The sequence below is a fragment of the Octopus bimaculoides genome, chromosome 24 (genome assembly GCF_046866305.1).
Source record: "Octopus bimaculoides isolate indiv1 chromosome 24, ASM4686630v1, whole genome shotgun sequence".
Classification (NCBI taxonomy): domain Eukaryota; kingdom Metazoa; phylum Mollusca; class Cephalopoda; order Octopoda; family Octopodidae; genus Octopus; species Octopus bimaculoides.
The window spans coordinates 21,090,494-21,107,068 of NC_142951.1; the positions used below are offsets into that span (position 1 = coordinate 21,090,494).

At 37.3% G+C, this 16,575-nt stretch overlaps 1 protein-coding gene across 1 annotated transcript in view; it reads left to right on the plus strand.

Annotated features, from left to right (window-relative positions):
- Positions 1–10,416, plus strand: part of LOC106872886 (uncharacterized) — a 41,498-nt gene extending 31,082 nt beyond the window's left edge. Inside the window, exon 2 of the mRNA XM_052976758.2 lies at positions 615–10,416. Coding sequence (XP_052832718.1) covers positions 615–1,059 — 445 coding nt within the window. The 3' untranslated portion in view covers positions 1,060–10,416. The remainder of the gene's footprint in view (positions 1–614) is intronic.
- The last annotated feature ends 6,159 nt before the right edge of the window (positions 10,417–16,575 follow it).

Consider the following 16,575-nt stretch of genomic DNA (forward strand, 5'->3'; position numbering starts at 1 on the left):
TTTGTCAGTGGTTTAGAGGAAGAAGAGCCTCCATGACTGGAAGTGGATGGATTTCTCTTCAAACCAGAGACCTGGCCCAAATACTTGCAACAAAATGAATTCTGTTAAAGGCATCTAAGTGCCAGGTGCTGCTGTTAATCTGAACACATTATTACAATACAACAAAAACCCTGGTAGTTGCTAGCATGAGACTCTTATTTATTTTCTGTTCATGTTTCATTAAATCAACATTATTTACCTCATGCTACTAACAAATACTTCATTGCTATCTCATATTCCTTCAGACATGCTTATTAGTTATTTCCCCTTGCTCATTACCTCTTCAATGTCAGTTCATGTTATTAATTCTACATAATTTTCTCTTGTTGCTAATTGTTTCTCTGTGTATTGTAAATCAATCCCTCATTATCTCATGTTGCTAATTGTTTTCACTTTGTTATTTTATGTTGATAATTACTTCCCAAATATTTCACATCGCCAATTACTTCCCTTATTTCTAATACATCATAATTTTTTCCATTGTCAATTCATGTTGCTAAGTTTTTGCTTATCTCATCCCATGATGCTAATTTACTACTTCCTCATTACCTTCTCTCCTTCTTTTCTCATTATAGCTTGAAGAAAATTCGTTCTATTGGAACGAAATTGGCGAAAGGATTTGGCATGTTGATGGGGAGGAAGTACATGTATCTGACAGGTGTCGAGGATAAAGCGCTGTATATCTGGGACCGCAATGCTGACCTGGAGAAGCAGAAAATTATTGTCCAATCTGCTGACCGTGTTATCATGGACACACAGAAAAAACTGAAAGTTAGCCCTGAGCTCTCCTTGCACCCAGGAAAGATGTCTTTTGACAATCATGGGAACTTGTGGATCATAACTACAGATTACCAGTTGTACTTCAGAAATTCCTCTGATGGTGAAGGCTATGAGACAAAAATTGTGAAACTAAAAGTTGATGACTCAAGGGAAAAGCGAACTACTTCGACTGCAGCTTTGGACCGGAAGCTCCTTATATCATTAATAATTGCCACGGTCATGTTGTGCATTGTTTTGTAGGCATTGACAAAGAGTTATGTTATGACTATTAGAAGAAGGATGAAAAAGAGTAAAGTAGAAAGAGGAGAGAGAATGTGAGTGTGTGTATTTTATTATTTTTCAGAGTCTGCTGTTGTAGTTGTTGTTGCCTTGTTTCCAACAAGGGGAGTTTCAGATGACACAGGTGATTTTAGTTTTGACCATAAATTCATATACATTACTTTATCACCACCACCACCACCACCACCACCACCACCACCACCACCATCATCATCATCAATTTATGCCTGCTTTTTGCATACTGACTTGAATTGGATTGTTCTATTCCAGTACAAATTCTTGTCACTCATGAACATCCTTTATCGTCAGATGCATAACAACAACGCCAGACTATTGCTTATTTTATTGTGCTAGCATGGATTTGTCCAGCAGTTCTCAAATTGAGCAAATACCAAGCTACCCACAGCAAAAAAAAAAAAAAGAAAGAAAGAAAGAAGCATAGTCCTTTTGACATCTGTCCCTTCTTTATGGATGAAGACAAAACGGAGCTTGTGCTGTATAAATTTTCTTCTTTGATTACCATAGTTTGGACAAGTTTACAAAATTTAATAATATCTTAATTTTATTAAACATGGCAGTTTATCCAGCAGCTTTTCAATCCTTAAAAGCTCTTTTACGAGAAACACTGAAACAGCTCCATTTCATCATGCTTCCTTAGCTACTCAAATGTGTAAGACGCTGCCGGGATTAGTTTTTAGTCAACCCATTCTCCGTTGTATCAGTTTTTATTTAGATTTGCAACACTTGTAAATGAGTTCACTTTGCTGCAGCTTGTGTAGTTTCTGTTTTGTGACTATGGGAGAAATCTTTACATTAAGTGTGGCATTATATTTGTCTCATGTGTTTGACAGCTCTAGAAATGTCACCTCCAACACAGCTGAGAAACTGCATTTCTTTGTGATGTAGGAGATTACGTTAGCAATCAAATGACACTGAGCATAAAGCCAACCTTCATAATGCTCGTGGCACAGTTGTTTAGACAAGAGATGATGACGTGGTTGGTGTTTATTAGAGGAATGTCTTTGTGTTTTGTGTGTGTGTATGTGTGTATACATACATACACATATACACCTCTCTCTATCTATGTATGTATACATATATATATATATATATATATATATATATATATATATATATATATATATATATATATATATATATATATATATATATATATATATATATATATAATTAAGTGTATTTCTTTTATTTTAATGAATAAAAATTCTTCTGATAGAATAAATGGGTTAATAGAAACCAATGTAGCAAAGAACACAAAATAACTGTGGTTTAGTTCCTGTTTTTAAGGTAGGAACTCCTTGAAATTTTGGGTATTTGAGTATATTTAAGAATTTAAGCATTGGAGAAAACGCATGTTATAATTGCATACTTTATTCCTACATATGTTTCAAAGGATTACAACTTGTGTGATCCATAGGGATCTTTGATATTAAAATTATAACCTTCTCATCAGGGAAAGCATGGGAATCATCTTAAACATAAGACATTATGACCGATTATGAAAACAATAGATGGATATCCATCTATTGTTTTCATGATCGGTCATAATGTCTTACGTTTAAGATGATTCCCATGCTTTCCCTGATGAGAAGGGTACAATTTTAATATCAAAGATCCCTATGGATCACACAGGTTGTAACCCTTTGAAACATATGTAGGAATAAAGTATGCAATTATAACATGCGTTTTCTCCAATCCTTAAATTCTTATATATATATATATATCTTTAAATCTTTAAAATGTTTCAGCCTGAAAGCTACGGTCAGATATATATACCACACACACATGCACATACACACACATATAATGGTGGTTGTTGACTTGTCCATATGTATAACTATAACTCACAAATTATCTTATCTTAAAGATAAGGCAGAAGGGCAGTGACTGTTACCAATGCCTGTGCTGAAATTTAAAGTCAATAACAACTTGTGCAACACTACTAAGACACCTAGCTTTTGTTTTTCATTCTGTGGGATGTCCAACAAAAACTGCCCTCCTTACCCAGCAGGATTGGTGGTTTAGTCACTGACACCACTGCCATCCGACGGGTTGTACAGGGTTACATGCTCCATACACTTGCATACAAGCATACATATACTTATATAAATATATATTCATATCTTTCTAAAAGTATAAGTATTTTTAAAAAATCAAAAAATATCAACTAAATTAGATTATGTCTGAGAGATAACATTTTATTCAAAGTAGTTTTTCTCAGTTTCCACCATGGCCTCAAGACAACTCCAGAACCTGGCACGTGCATTCCACACTGTGTCCTTGGGAAGATCTTTGAACTCCTCCTTGAACTTGGCCGCCAGTTTGGCTTTGGTGTTGCAGTCAGAGTGGTTGGTGTCTTTCTCAACTGTACCCCAGACATAATAATCCATGGAGTTACAATCTGGGGAATTAAGTAGCCAGAAATTGAAGCTGGTGAAGTCATAGAAATTTTCTGACAACCACTTCTGACTCTTTTTGGTGGTATGGCAAAGAGCTGAATTCTGCTGCCACACTTCAGCCAAGGTTTGACCACAGTCTCCTGCAGCTTCACATAGCCATCTGAATTGAGCTCAATGCTGTGTTCAAAGATGTGGGGTGGTGTGACATCACCCTCACTGGAAACACACATAAAGACCATCACAGTTATATATATACTAGCAGTTACTTGGCCTTCACCTTGGTCTGTACTGCATGCAAATGTATTGATAAGGCATCTATTAAAATGCCCATGTGTTAGATTGCAATTAAAGACTGCTAGTCACCACTCTTTACAAGTTAAACGGGCTAAATTCCAACCTGACTTGTCATTGCTCTGGGGCATTTTTGGCTGTTCTGTTAACACTTGTTCTCTTAAGCGGGCTTTTCTATCAGCTGAGATTCCAACCTCTGTTGTTTCTGCTCTGGTGTCTCATGTTTCCTCAAGTGGACTTGTCTATCAGCTTGAGACTCCAATTGCCATCATTTCTATTCTGGTGTCTTTTGTTCCCACAAGCAGGCTTGCCTGGTTGTTTCAAACCGAAGTTATACTTCTCATTGCTCTTGTGTCTCCAGGGCATTTCATTGTCCCTGAGATTGGAGCCTGTCCTGCTTTTCTTCTTATGCTTCCCTAGCCCTTCAACTTCTGGAGTGTCAGGCTTCAGATGATTGAAAAGTATTATGTTGTCTTCTCTACATCATATCAAATGTAAAATATATAAAAAATCAAAAATAAATTCCATAACATCCAAATCATTTTTTGTTGTTTCTAAATTCAGTCATGTGGCTTCACTTCATCTAACTACTAAGCTTCATAAAAATCGGTCCAGTATAACAATTATACCTTTTACATATCTCACCAAACCTCACTTTACAAAACAAATTGTTTTGAATCATAACACATATAACACAAGTAATGTTCAAATTATGGTATAGTAGAAGATTATATATACACTTTCTCCTCAACTTACAGCTGAGTTCTATTCCGACTGACAGTTCATAAGTCGATCTGGTCGTATGACGGATTTATATTTTGCAACACTATTTTCATTCAAACAAGTAATAAAAATAGGAAAACGAAAATTTAATCCATAGTTATTGTACATAATGTGAAAAATATGTATGTACTCTATTGTACTGTAAACAAAAATACAATCTCAAATTAATGTAAAAATTAATACAAATGAAATTCCGCATGCATACAATAAAAAAAATTGTTCCTGTGAAAAAAGTGCAATTGAAAATAAAATTTTAATCTTCACAGTCATATTCTTGGGTTGAGGTAGATGGTTTTTCAAGGAACATTAAAATTTTTTTTCTCCATGTTTTTCTCCTTGTTTTCTCTGTATTCTTTCTGTTGAAGAGCATAGCTCAAAACGTTAAAGACTTTCTGTATTCCCGAGCGTCAAACTAATACATCCTTTTGTTGTTTACACCACCTGTCCTCGTCTGTTGTTGTTTTTTTCGTAAATTCTCCCATATATATATATATATATATATATAATTGATAACCAAAATGGTAGATGGATTTAGTATTAATCTTTATTCAGCACAACGATCGTTTCGACCCAGCTTGCAACTCTCCGTCAGGGGTAGGGGTGAATGTGCTTTAATAGACATATACCCAAAGTCCAGATATATATATGTGCACGTGTGTGTGTATATATACACACATACATATACTTACATACATATATATATATATATACACACATATTTACATATATATATACATATATATATATATATATATATATATATATATCATCATCATCATCATCATCGTTTAACGTCCGCTTTCCATGCTAGCATGGGTTGGACGATTTGACTGAGGACTGGTGAAACCGGATGGCAACACCAGGCTCCAGTCTAATTTGGCAGAGTTTCTACAGCTGGATGCTCTTCCTAACGCCAACCACTCAGAGAGTGTAGTGGGTGCTTTTACGTGTCACCCGCACGAAAACGGCCACGCTCGAAATGGTGTCTTTTATGTGCCACCCGCACAAGCCAGTCCAGTGGCACTGGCAACGATCTCGCTCGAAAATCCTACGGGAGCCAGTCAGGTGGTACTGGCAACGGCCACGCTCAAAATGGTGCATCTCATGTGCCACCCGCACAAGAACCAGTCCAGGGGCACTGGCAACGATCTTACTTGGCTTGCCGGGTCTTCTCACGCACAACACATTTCCAAAGGTCTCGGTCAGTAGTCATCGCCTCGGTGAGGCCCAATGTACGAAGGTCTTGCCTCACCACCTCAGCCCAGGTCTTCCTGGGCCTACCTCTTCCACGGGTTCCCTCAACTGTTAGGGTGTGGCACTTTTTCACGCAGCTATCCTCCTCCATTCTCACCACATGTCCATACCAGCGCAATCGTCTCTCTTGCATGCCACAACTGATGCTTCTAATGTTCAGCTTTTCTCTCAAGATACTTACACTCTGACGGGTATTCACATTGACATTACACATCCAACGGAGCATACTGGCTTCATTCTTTGTGAGCTTACGCATGTCCTCAGCAGTTACAGCCCATGTTTCACTGCCATGTAGCATGGTTGTTCGTACACATGCGTCATACAGTCTACCTTTTACTCTGAGTGAGAGTCCCTTTGTCGCCAGCAGGGGTAAGAGCTCTCTAAACTTTGCCCAGGCTATTCTTATTCTAGCAGCTACACTTTCAGCGCACCCACCCCCACTACTAACTTGGTCGCCCAGATAGCGGAAGCTATCGACTACCTCTAGTTTTTCACTCTGGAATGAGATAGAAGTTGTTTCCTGTTTGTTTACAGTCTTTATATATATATATATATATATATATATATATATATATCATCATCATCATCATTATCGTTTAACATCCACCTTAAGACAGTTTGACAAAAGCTGGCCAGGCAGGAGCCTACACCAGACTTCTGTAACTGTTTTGGCAGGATTTTTACAGCTGATGCCCTTCCTAATGCCAACCACTCAGCAGAGTGGACTTAGTGCTTTTTACGTGGCACAAGCACAGGCAAGGTATATAATATACACATACATACATACATATACACATGCATACATACATTATATATATATATATATGCCACCACAAAGTATATATGCATATGCAAATATATACTCACACACACACATATACTCATATGTGTGTGTGTATACACATATATATGCATACATATTTATATACACCCATGCATAAGTATACATAAACATATGCATATGTGTGTATGTCTATGTGTGGATGTTTGTTTCAATTTCACAGACTAAATTCGCCTGCATTCAGCATCTCTAACTGTCTCTTGCTCACCCACCCCCAACACTGTTCTTTTAGCTTTCTTTTCCCTGAGACACAAGGTGCCATAGATTATCTTTACAACTTCCATACTTCCGAACTTCAAATTATAAAGGTAATTTATATACCTCACCCTCAAACCCATTTTCCCCCCAAAAATATAAAAGTCCATAGTGAGCATAACTGAGGTCAGATTAGTTGAAAACACACAAAAAAAAACCTTATTACTAATTTTATTTAGTGAAAATAGTAGTCAACGTACAAACAAATAAACTTTGCTTTTTATAAGTGTATTGATATATACTTTGTTTTTGTACTTGGTTTGCAAGATTCTTGATATGAAAATCATGTATTGGAACTAATCTTATTGGGCTGAATTCTGCTTTAAGCATGCTATACCTTTTATTTTGGGGAATTTTCAGAAAACTTTTGTGAATTTGTGTTCCAAACATGGGAATTCATATGATTATACAAAAACAAACAAAAAAAAAGTTTTAGTGTTTGATTTAGCTGTTGTTTTTAGCACATTTCATAACCACCTCATACCCTCCTCATTTGTTTGTCAATCTGATGTATTGTTGTTTTTTAATATCTTTCTCCCCATGAACACATTTAATAGACTTTGGGATTTAAGCCAAAAATTTGAATTTTCCGTATTTTAAACTGTGATTTAAATAGAAAATGCCAAAAAATATTTTAAAAAGTTAAAAAAATTTTTTCTTAAAAAAAAAATTTTTATAGCTGTGTGAATTCCTGTGAGTAGAATATAAATTCATAAAAATTTTCTGAAAATTCTAAAAAATAAAAAAAAGTTATGAAGGGTTATATGGGATGCTTAAAGTAGAATTCCACATCTTATTGTGTCTAGGGAGGGTTTTTAAGCCAATAAAAATTAAACACACACAGTTTCAATACCACTTCTTTATTTTCCAACTAACTAACTAACTAACTAACTATTCAATTGTTTGTTTAATGTGTTGATTGAACACTCAATTGGTTGTTAGTTTTCTCTGTCAGAGTCCTTTCAATGATATGCCCTCTTCTAGATCTGCTTTCAGTCTGTCTGAGGACTAGTCTGTAAGTATGTGTGTGTGTGTGTGTGTGTTTACTTAGGTACATGTGTGCATGCATCATATGCATGTATAAGTGGATTAGCCCATTTTTTGAATAGGTAAGTGTCTGTGTGTATGTTTGTGTGTTCGTTCTTGTGTGCATGTGCATTTCCATGTGTGTGTGTATGTGTGCATGTCTATATGCATTGTGTGTTCATTCTTTTGTGCATGTGTTCTTCTGTGTGTATGTGTGCACGTCTATATGTATTGTGTTCATTCTTGTGGTGTATGTCTCTGTGTGTGTGTGTGTGTATGGTTGTGTTTAGCTTCTCAGCTAAACTCCTAGAAGTCTCCCCGATGTATGCCATATTCCAGTTCCTACAATCGCCCTCCATGCATTTTGCATGGTAGCCTACACTCCTTGTCTTACAGTCAACACTAGAGTTAAAAGTACATTGGTAGGAGTATAAAGACAACAAACGATCATCAGTACTCTTCAAACATGCCACATAGCATTATTATTATTATTATTATTATTAGTTTTATGGCTATTAGGTTCTAACCTGGGCTACAGCAACATAGTCCACCTGCCACACTTCTCAGTCCATCATCACTGCCTCTAGGTCCTGGATATATTCCAGGTCAGTGTCTGCAAGTTGTCGATGTGTGACAACATTTCCCTCTTCTTACACTACCATGAAGTGGGTTACACAAGACTAATTTGGATGCTTCCAGTCCAGGGTGGAGCACACACTGACCAGATAGTCACAATCATCTTTGCCTCGTCTTCTCACTTTGTTGCTGCTATGTTGCTGTCTTCTCAAATCAGACAAAGAAGAGAAGCATGCTGAATCGAATTAGTATGGAAATCTTGTCTTAACGCCCATGAGACTCATCATTATGACAGATACATGAGTCTGTTCTCAAGAATCAGACAATTCCAATACTAACTAAAAAATATGCATAGTAAATATAATACCAGAACCACAATACCACTTCCACTACCTGCATAACACATACATAAGTGTGTGGGTGTGCTATAGATAGGTATGTATAGGGTAATATTAAAATGACAAGTGAATCAGCAATCCATAAAGATAAATATTTGTAATTATAGACAATTCCAGTATACAACCATACACATCCATGGACACACAAGCACACATGAAAATATGCACATGAGAACACAACTACACACACATCTGCATGCATACCCACACAGACATACACTAGCGTGTGCATGCACACATGCAGGAATATGCACATGCAAACATACACACGGACTTACATGTTTGAAAGAATGCTCCTTTTGTTATTTTAAAATTGTCATCAGTGTTTATGATGTGAAATTTGCTAGTACACAATCCATTTGTCAATGAAACAAATGTATATACTTGACAGATATTTTTCATTTAACTTCTCTTTTTATGTGTGTATGAGCATATATTTGTTTTCAAATATGTGTGTAATAAGTAAAAGCATATGTAACAATGAAATTTATGTAAGTGTAATAATATACATATGTAAAAGGTTTTGTGTATGATTATGTATGTATATATCTACATATATGTCTTTTATCTTTTACTTGTTTCAGCCATTTAACTGTGGCCATGCTGGGGCACCACCTTGAAGAATTTTTAGTCAAATGTATCGACCCCAGTACTTACCTTTTAATGTCTGGTACTCATTCTATCAGTCCCTTTTGCTGTTCACTAGATACAGGGACATAAACACACCAACTTGCCCAAGGTGCCCTGCAGTGGAACTGAACCAGGAACCATGTGCTTGAGAAGCAATCTTCTTATCACATAGCCACACCTGCGCCTGTATGTATCTATATTGCATTTGTGTATGTATATAGGTATATATTTATCCTTTCTTCTATATAAGAATTAAAGTGTATATGTATCTATGTATGTGTGTGCACGTGTATGTATTTATGTATGTATAAGCATGTGTATAAATGTATGTATGTATATATGTGTGTAGTCCTCAGTCAAATCGTCCAACCCATGCTAGCATGGAAAGCGGACGTTAAATGACGATGATGATGATGATGATGATGATGATGTGTGTGTGTGTGTGTACGTATGTATGCATGTGTATTTGCATCTGCATAATTGTTTATGTTCATATGTATATATGTGTGTGTATCTGTGCACACATGTATATGTGTGTGTATATATATGTATATTTACGTGTATATAAATTTGAATGTGTGTGTGCATACATTTATTGTATCGTCTCTCTCTCTCCCTTTTTTATATTATTACTTTTATGTTCTTTATTCTCCCCTCTAACTATTGGACTCCTTATTATTGACTATATATAAAAAGCTTCATCCAAATATAAATTTTATATTATTTGCCTCTCTGTTTGAAGAATTTCTAATAGGACATATCTTACATGTTTCCTACTTGCACAAATTTGTAATTCCTATTAGCAAATGAAACGTGTAATGGTCAATAAATAATAAAAAAATTTTTTCCAATCTCCTGTTATGATATACACCATCATCATCATTTAACATCTGCTTTCCATGCTGGCATGCAAGCCAGGACGCTGCACCAGGCTCCAATTTGATCTGGCAAGGGTTCTACAGCTGGATGCCCTTCCTTATGCCAACCACTCTGAAAGTGTAGTAGGTGCTTTTTACATGCCACTGGCATGGGAGCCAGTCAGGCAGCACTGGCATTGGCCACACTCGAATGGTGCTTTTTATGTGCCACCAGCATAGGAGCCAGTCAGGCGCAACTGGTATTGATCATGCTCATATGGTGTTTTTACATGCCACTGGCACAGAAGCCAGTCAAGCAGTACTGGCATCGACCACGCTCAAATGGTGCTTTTAATGTGCCACTGGCACAGGTGCCAGTCAGGCGGTACTGGCATCAGTCACGACGACAATTTCACTTGACTCAGCAGCTCTTCTCAAGCACAGCATATTATCTGACGATTGGAGGGTACTTTTAAATGGGCTGGTTATGCAGCACTAGCATCGGCCACAGCTACGATCTCACTTGGTTTGCCGGGTCTTCTCAAGCACAGCATATCTCCAAAGGTCTCAGTTGCTTGTCATTGTCTCTGTGAGGCCCAATGATTGAAGGTTGTGCTTTACCACCTCATCCCAGGTCTTCCTGGGTCTACCTCTTCCACAGGTTCCCTCCACTGTTAGGGTGGGGGGAACCTATATATATATAGATTATTTATTCTCTCTCTTTATTTTCTCGTGTTCCTTTCTGTTGAAGAGCATTGGCTCGAAACATAAAAGACTTTCTCACCTTCCCGAGCATTAAACTAATACACCTGTTTGTTGTTTACACACCTGTCTTTGTCTTGTTTTTTGTAAATTCCAACTATATATATATATATATATATATATATATATATATATATATATATATATATATATTCTTGAAAGACAATGTAATTGTAGATCCCTGGATAGCTGTCCTTTGAACAACAGGTATCTAAAAAAAGAATTAGTATACAAGGTCCTAACAAGTTTGTTAGTGTGTCTCTGGCCCTGGTTTAATTACAAGCTCTTGGTTCCAATAAGTTGTGTATAAAACAGTGGAAAGAAATACGAGAAAATGAGTTGCAATTAACTGCAATGCTTTATTCAACTGCTAAATGAATTTGTACAGCAATTTGTTGGTTAAAACATGATAAATGTCTGAAGAAAATATACAGATTTGCTTCTCAAATCAGTCAAAAGTTGGTGATGTGTGCTTGGCAGACAGGAACAAAAATATGTGACATGACTTTTTGCAGTCTCTCATTCTCACTGCTTATAGGAGCATGCAACAAAAACACAAGTAGCATATTAAAGCTACTTGCAAAACAACCCTCCTCTCTCTCCAAGGATTCCCATCTCACTGATGAAAATAGGAAAAATTCTCTATCTATAGATGCCATAAGGCTCTAGAGAGCAAACATTATTTTGCCACTCTTGGTTGGACTGTCATGTGATTTGATTGGATAGCTAACGTATCCAATCTCAACAACGGACTCAGTTAATGTATTACACCATCACATGACCAATCGTAGAAAACCTGTGTATAAGCCATTTTCTGACTTTAGGCCTAGACAAGCAATATATGACAAACAGTCTCGCTACAAGGCCAATATCACAGATTTGAATAGAGTAATAAAAACATACTGGAATGACAGGAAGCTTCTTCAATGAAAGAACATATACAGAGCATTTGGCGTCATTCAGAGACAAAAGCAAAAAACACACATCCCCATCCAACACGGTATGGACACTGAAAGAAAGAAGAGTGAGTAACCCTCAGATAATCTGGAGCATTATTGCTCAAGCCAACAAATACAGGGAACGGGGCAGCAAATATGAACTTTGCATTACTGAAAAACTAAACATCATCACATCAAAAGCTAATATATTAAAACTTCACTCTCTGCATGCATAAGCAACATTTCATACTCTGTCACTTTCATACTTTGTCACTCCTTCAACCTGGATAAGGTTTCTTTTCTGAACATGAACATTGACTATAAGCATCGTATGAACTTTATGCATAAAAGACACATGCCCTCATGCTAAGCTCCCTCAGTTCATAAATACACAAGCATCATACATACCCAGGACATTACATGATGTACACAAACTTATCATTCAACGACCCCATAATTTTTCATTCTCATAAACCAAACTCAACGTCAAAATATGAGTAAGATATGCGAAACTCCAAACCATGTGTACAGATCCAAACATGAACAAAATGTATAATGCAGATACGCAGGTATGTGTATGTGTGTATATATATGTGTATACATGCATATACATGTGTGTGTATGCAATACATACACATGTATATGCATGTATACACATATATAAATGTATATTAATTTAAAACCAGTTGTTTTCTCACTGACTGTTGGCAACGCCTATCTGCGCACATTGTTAAAATAAATTGGATCTGTGCAGATGTAAACAAACAGCAGCCATTATCGTGTAGCAGCAACATTTCTGCTGTCTCAAATTATTTGGCAGGTGCCTAATTTAAGTGTCATTATGGGTCAGAAACATGATCTTACCTTGAATGAAAAGTCTACCATCGTACCAGAGCTTGAAAAAGGAAAAACAACCATAGAAATATCAAAAATACTGGGAAGAGATCACCAAACAGTGAAGAAATTTGTGCAGTCTCTTATTTCTGTCCAGTTGAAGGCAAATAAGGGTAAGTTGAGGGTTGCTTCGAATCATACTTTGTCACATGTGGAAAGGAAAGTTGTGCAGAACCTATGTCTGGCAAGAAGGGAAGTCTTCAAACGTTGTGGCAGGGAAGACGTATCGAAAGCTACCAAGTGTTGCCTCTTGAAGCAGGTAGCCAGGAATGTTAAACTTATTACAAGGCCCCCTCTGAAGGCTGTTGCTAAGCAGAAGAATACATGAAGATAGATTTATCAACAGTTCTATTCACTGACGAATGCCCTGGAGTAAAGGTTGGATATCAATCAGAGGGAACAGTCATCATAGTTTGAGATGCCAACAGGGAAGAGGTGGGGTCCTGTTTTGGACTGGCATCATTGGTGGTATGATGGTTAGGCCATGGAAAGTGCCAGATGGCACTAAGAGCACTTTGAAAACATATGTTACCTTGTTAAAGGGCAATTTCCAGCCATGGTTCAAAAAGCAAAAACTTTCATTCAAGAGAAAGCTGGTCTTCATGCAAGATAATGCCCCGTCTCATGCAGCGAAAGGTTCTAAGGAATACTTGCAGCAAACAGGCTTTTCTGGAGGTCATTTGATGAAGTGGCTACCTTGTTTCCCTGTCTTAAATCTGATTCAGAACCGGTGGAGTGTCCTGAAGAGGCACATTTACCAAGATGGACTGCAGTTTTCAAGTAAAGTTTCCCTCTGGGATGCTGCTCAAAGCATGGCACAAGAGGATATAATCACCTTGACAAATTCAGTGGATCAATGCGTAAGGAAGGTTATTGCATGTGGAGGATCATGCGTCAAACATTAAGAGCTGTATGACATCTTTGCGCTCCATAGATCTGGTCACTTTCACCAAATGTCCTCCCTCAAACATTTTAAAATATCACTGTAAAACTCTTGATTGACAGTCTGGCCCTCAGGGACAAATTCTTGATGCTCAATACCACAGATATCATGCTCTTGGTTGAACTGCAGCTCTGTTGTGGACCTGTGCCACTCGAAACATTGTGTACAACCCATTGCCTTATCACCATAATCTTGCCAAAGTATGCTCATTGTCTCTATAGTAGACTTCCCAAGTTTAATGCAAAATTTCATGTTGGCTCTTTGTTCCAAATTTCTGTCCATGACAAAAATCAGACTACAGCATACTCATGATCACAAAAACACAGATTTCACAACTTGTGGAGTAAACAGAGTGATGTCATTCAGCACACTGCCCCATGAAGGTTACTGCTAGCTCTCACTGTGCATGCAACCACATGCTGCCATCTATTGGCATGCTGCAGAAATAATCCAGGAATTTTTTGATACCACCTTGTGTGTGTATATGTATATATATATGTTTACTTCACAAGTTGTGAAATCTGTGTTTTTGTGATCATGTGTATGCTGTAATTTGTGATTTTAGTCATGGACAGCGGGAGTGACCTTAACACTTCTGCTGTGGAGGGTGTGCCTTCTTAAGTACAGCAAGTTGGTAGATATCTTGGTCCTTTGTCATCTCCAAAGAAAAATGATATACCAGCTTTACAGTGTGTGCTGGGTACTTTAAGAAGGCACACCCTCCACAGCAGAAGTGTTAAGGTCACTCCCCCTGATGAAGAAGATTGGCCTGTAAGAGCCCTGTGCTAGTGCAACGTAAATACCACTCATGCTAGTGTCACATAAAAGCACTCATGCTGGTGCCATGTTAAAAGCACTCAGCACACACTGTAAAATGCTTGGCATTAGGAAAGGCAACCAGCCATAGAAACCAAGCCAAATCAGACTGGAACCTGGTGCAGCTCTCTAGATTTCCAGCTCTGGTCAAACCATACAACCCATACAACCCATGCCAACATGGAAAACGGACGTTAAAGGATGATGATTATCTATCTATAATACATTAAAAGTCAGTTTCAATTTTGCTTGCCTGCGATGTTGCTCAGCGAAACTGGTGCATAATGGGAAAAAAATGTTCCACAAATAATCATGCTGGAAGGGAAGAAACTCTTATCTTTCTATTAGACTGAGTTGACAATGAAACAATACGATTTTTTTTTTTTACAATTTCTATTTTTGCTTTTGTTAAACACAATATTTTAATAACTTAGAAAATTTTTTAAGTGAATGTGATTTCAAAAATGTAAGTTGTTTGTACTGTAAGTATGTATATTTTAGCTTTCTTTAAACAGGCAATATCTTAATGTTTTTTAAAAATATTTTCACGTGAATACCATTACAAAATTTTTTTGGCATATTTAAAAAAATATACAGCGAAAATGACTTTAAAAATACAGTAGGTATTTCATGAAAGACCCATTCGTAACCTCAGTATGAAATATTTTTCAAGTGCATTCAATGTATCTCACCTCCAAAGACTTGGCTGCTATTTCTAGCATGCCCTACTACCACGTAACAGCTATTTGTGATAAAGGACCTGAAATAGGTTACGTGGTAGAAGGGCATGCAAGAAATAGCAGCCAAATCTTTCCAACCCACACAAAACTCTGTAGCTGGGAAACTTAGTTTCCCAGTAACCCAACATGTCATGGGTAGTGTAGTATATATATATATATATATATATATATATATATACACACACACACACGGTCTGATCAATAAGTAATGAAGCTAAAGTATGCAGAGTGAAGCTACTTGGCACAGATTAACCTTGAACTCTGCTGTGCATGCGCTCTAAGTTTTAATATTCTAGCTCACTTCCGGTGTTTACGGCAGTGCTTGGAAGGAAGGTGTGTAGCGTGTGATCATCGCAAATATCATGACAGAGAAAGTTGAGCAGAGAATCTGCTCAAATTTTGCCAAACGCTTGACAATACCTGCTCAGAGGCCAATGCAAAGTTTTCAAAATTCTCGACACAACCAAAGAGATCTTGTGCAACTGAAACTTGAGTGTCTTTTTGGTCAGCTGAAAGCAGTTTTGACAGACACGCATCTCATACCCAAATCTCCAGTGATAATGGACTGAACTGAACTATAACTAATCTGCACATCCCCTGATAAGTCACAGATGGTGATTCAGTGGTTTCCTCTCACAGCTGCATGCACATGTGATGTTTTTCTCAGTTCTACCGGTTGCGGGTCTCCCAGAACGTTCGTCAATATCGATATTTTTCAGCCATCTTGGAAACGTCTGAAACACTCATACACTTGTGTGTGGCTCATACACTCTCCATACACTTTCTGCAACTTCACATAAGCCTCTGAGCAAGTTTCGCCATGATAACTCTTTCATGGTCAATGCAACAATCACACATTACTTTGAAGCACTGCTGCAAACAACAGAAGTGAGGTAGAACGTTAAAACTTAGTGCACATGCATAGCAAAGTTCAAGGTCAATCTTTGCCTAGTGGCATCACTGTGTGTTTTAGATTTGTTACTATGACAACAGTCTGGATACTTACTGATCAGAACTCGTATATACACACATACAAGAGGTGGTGTTGTACAC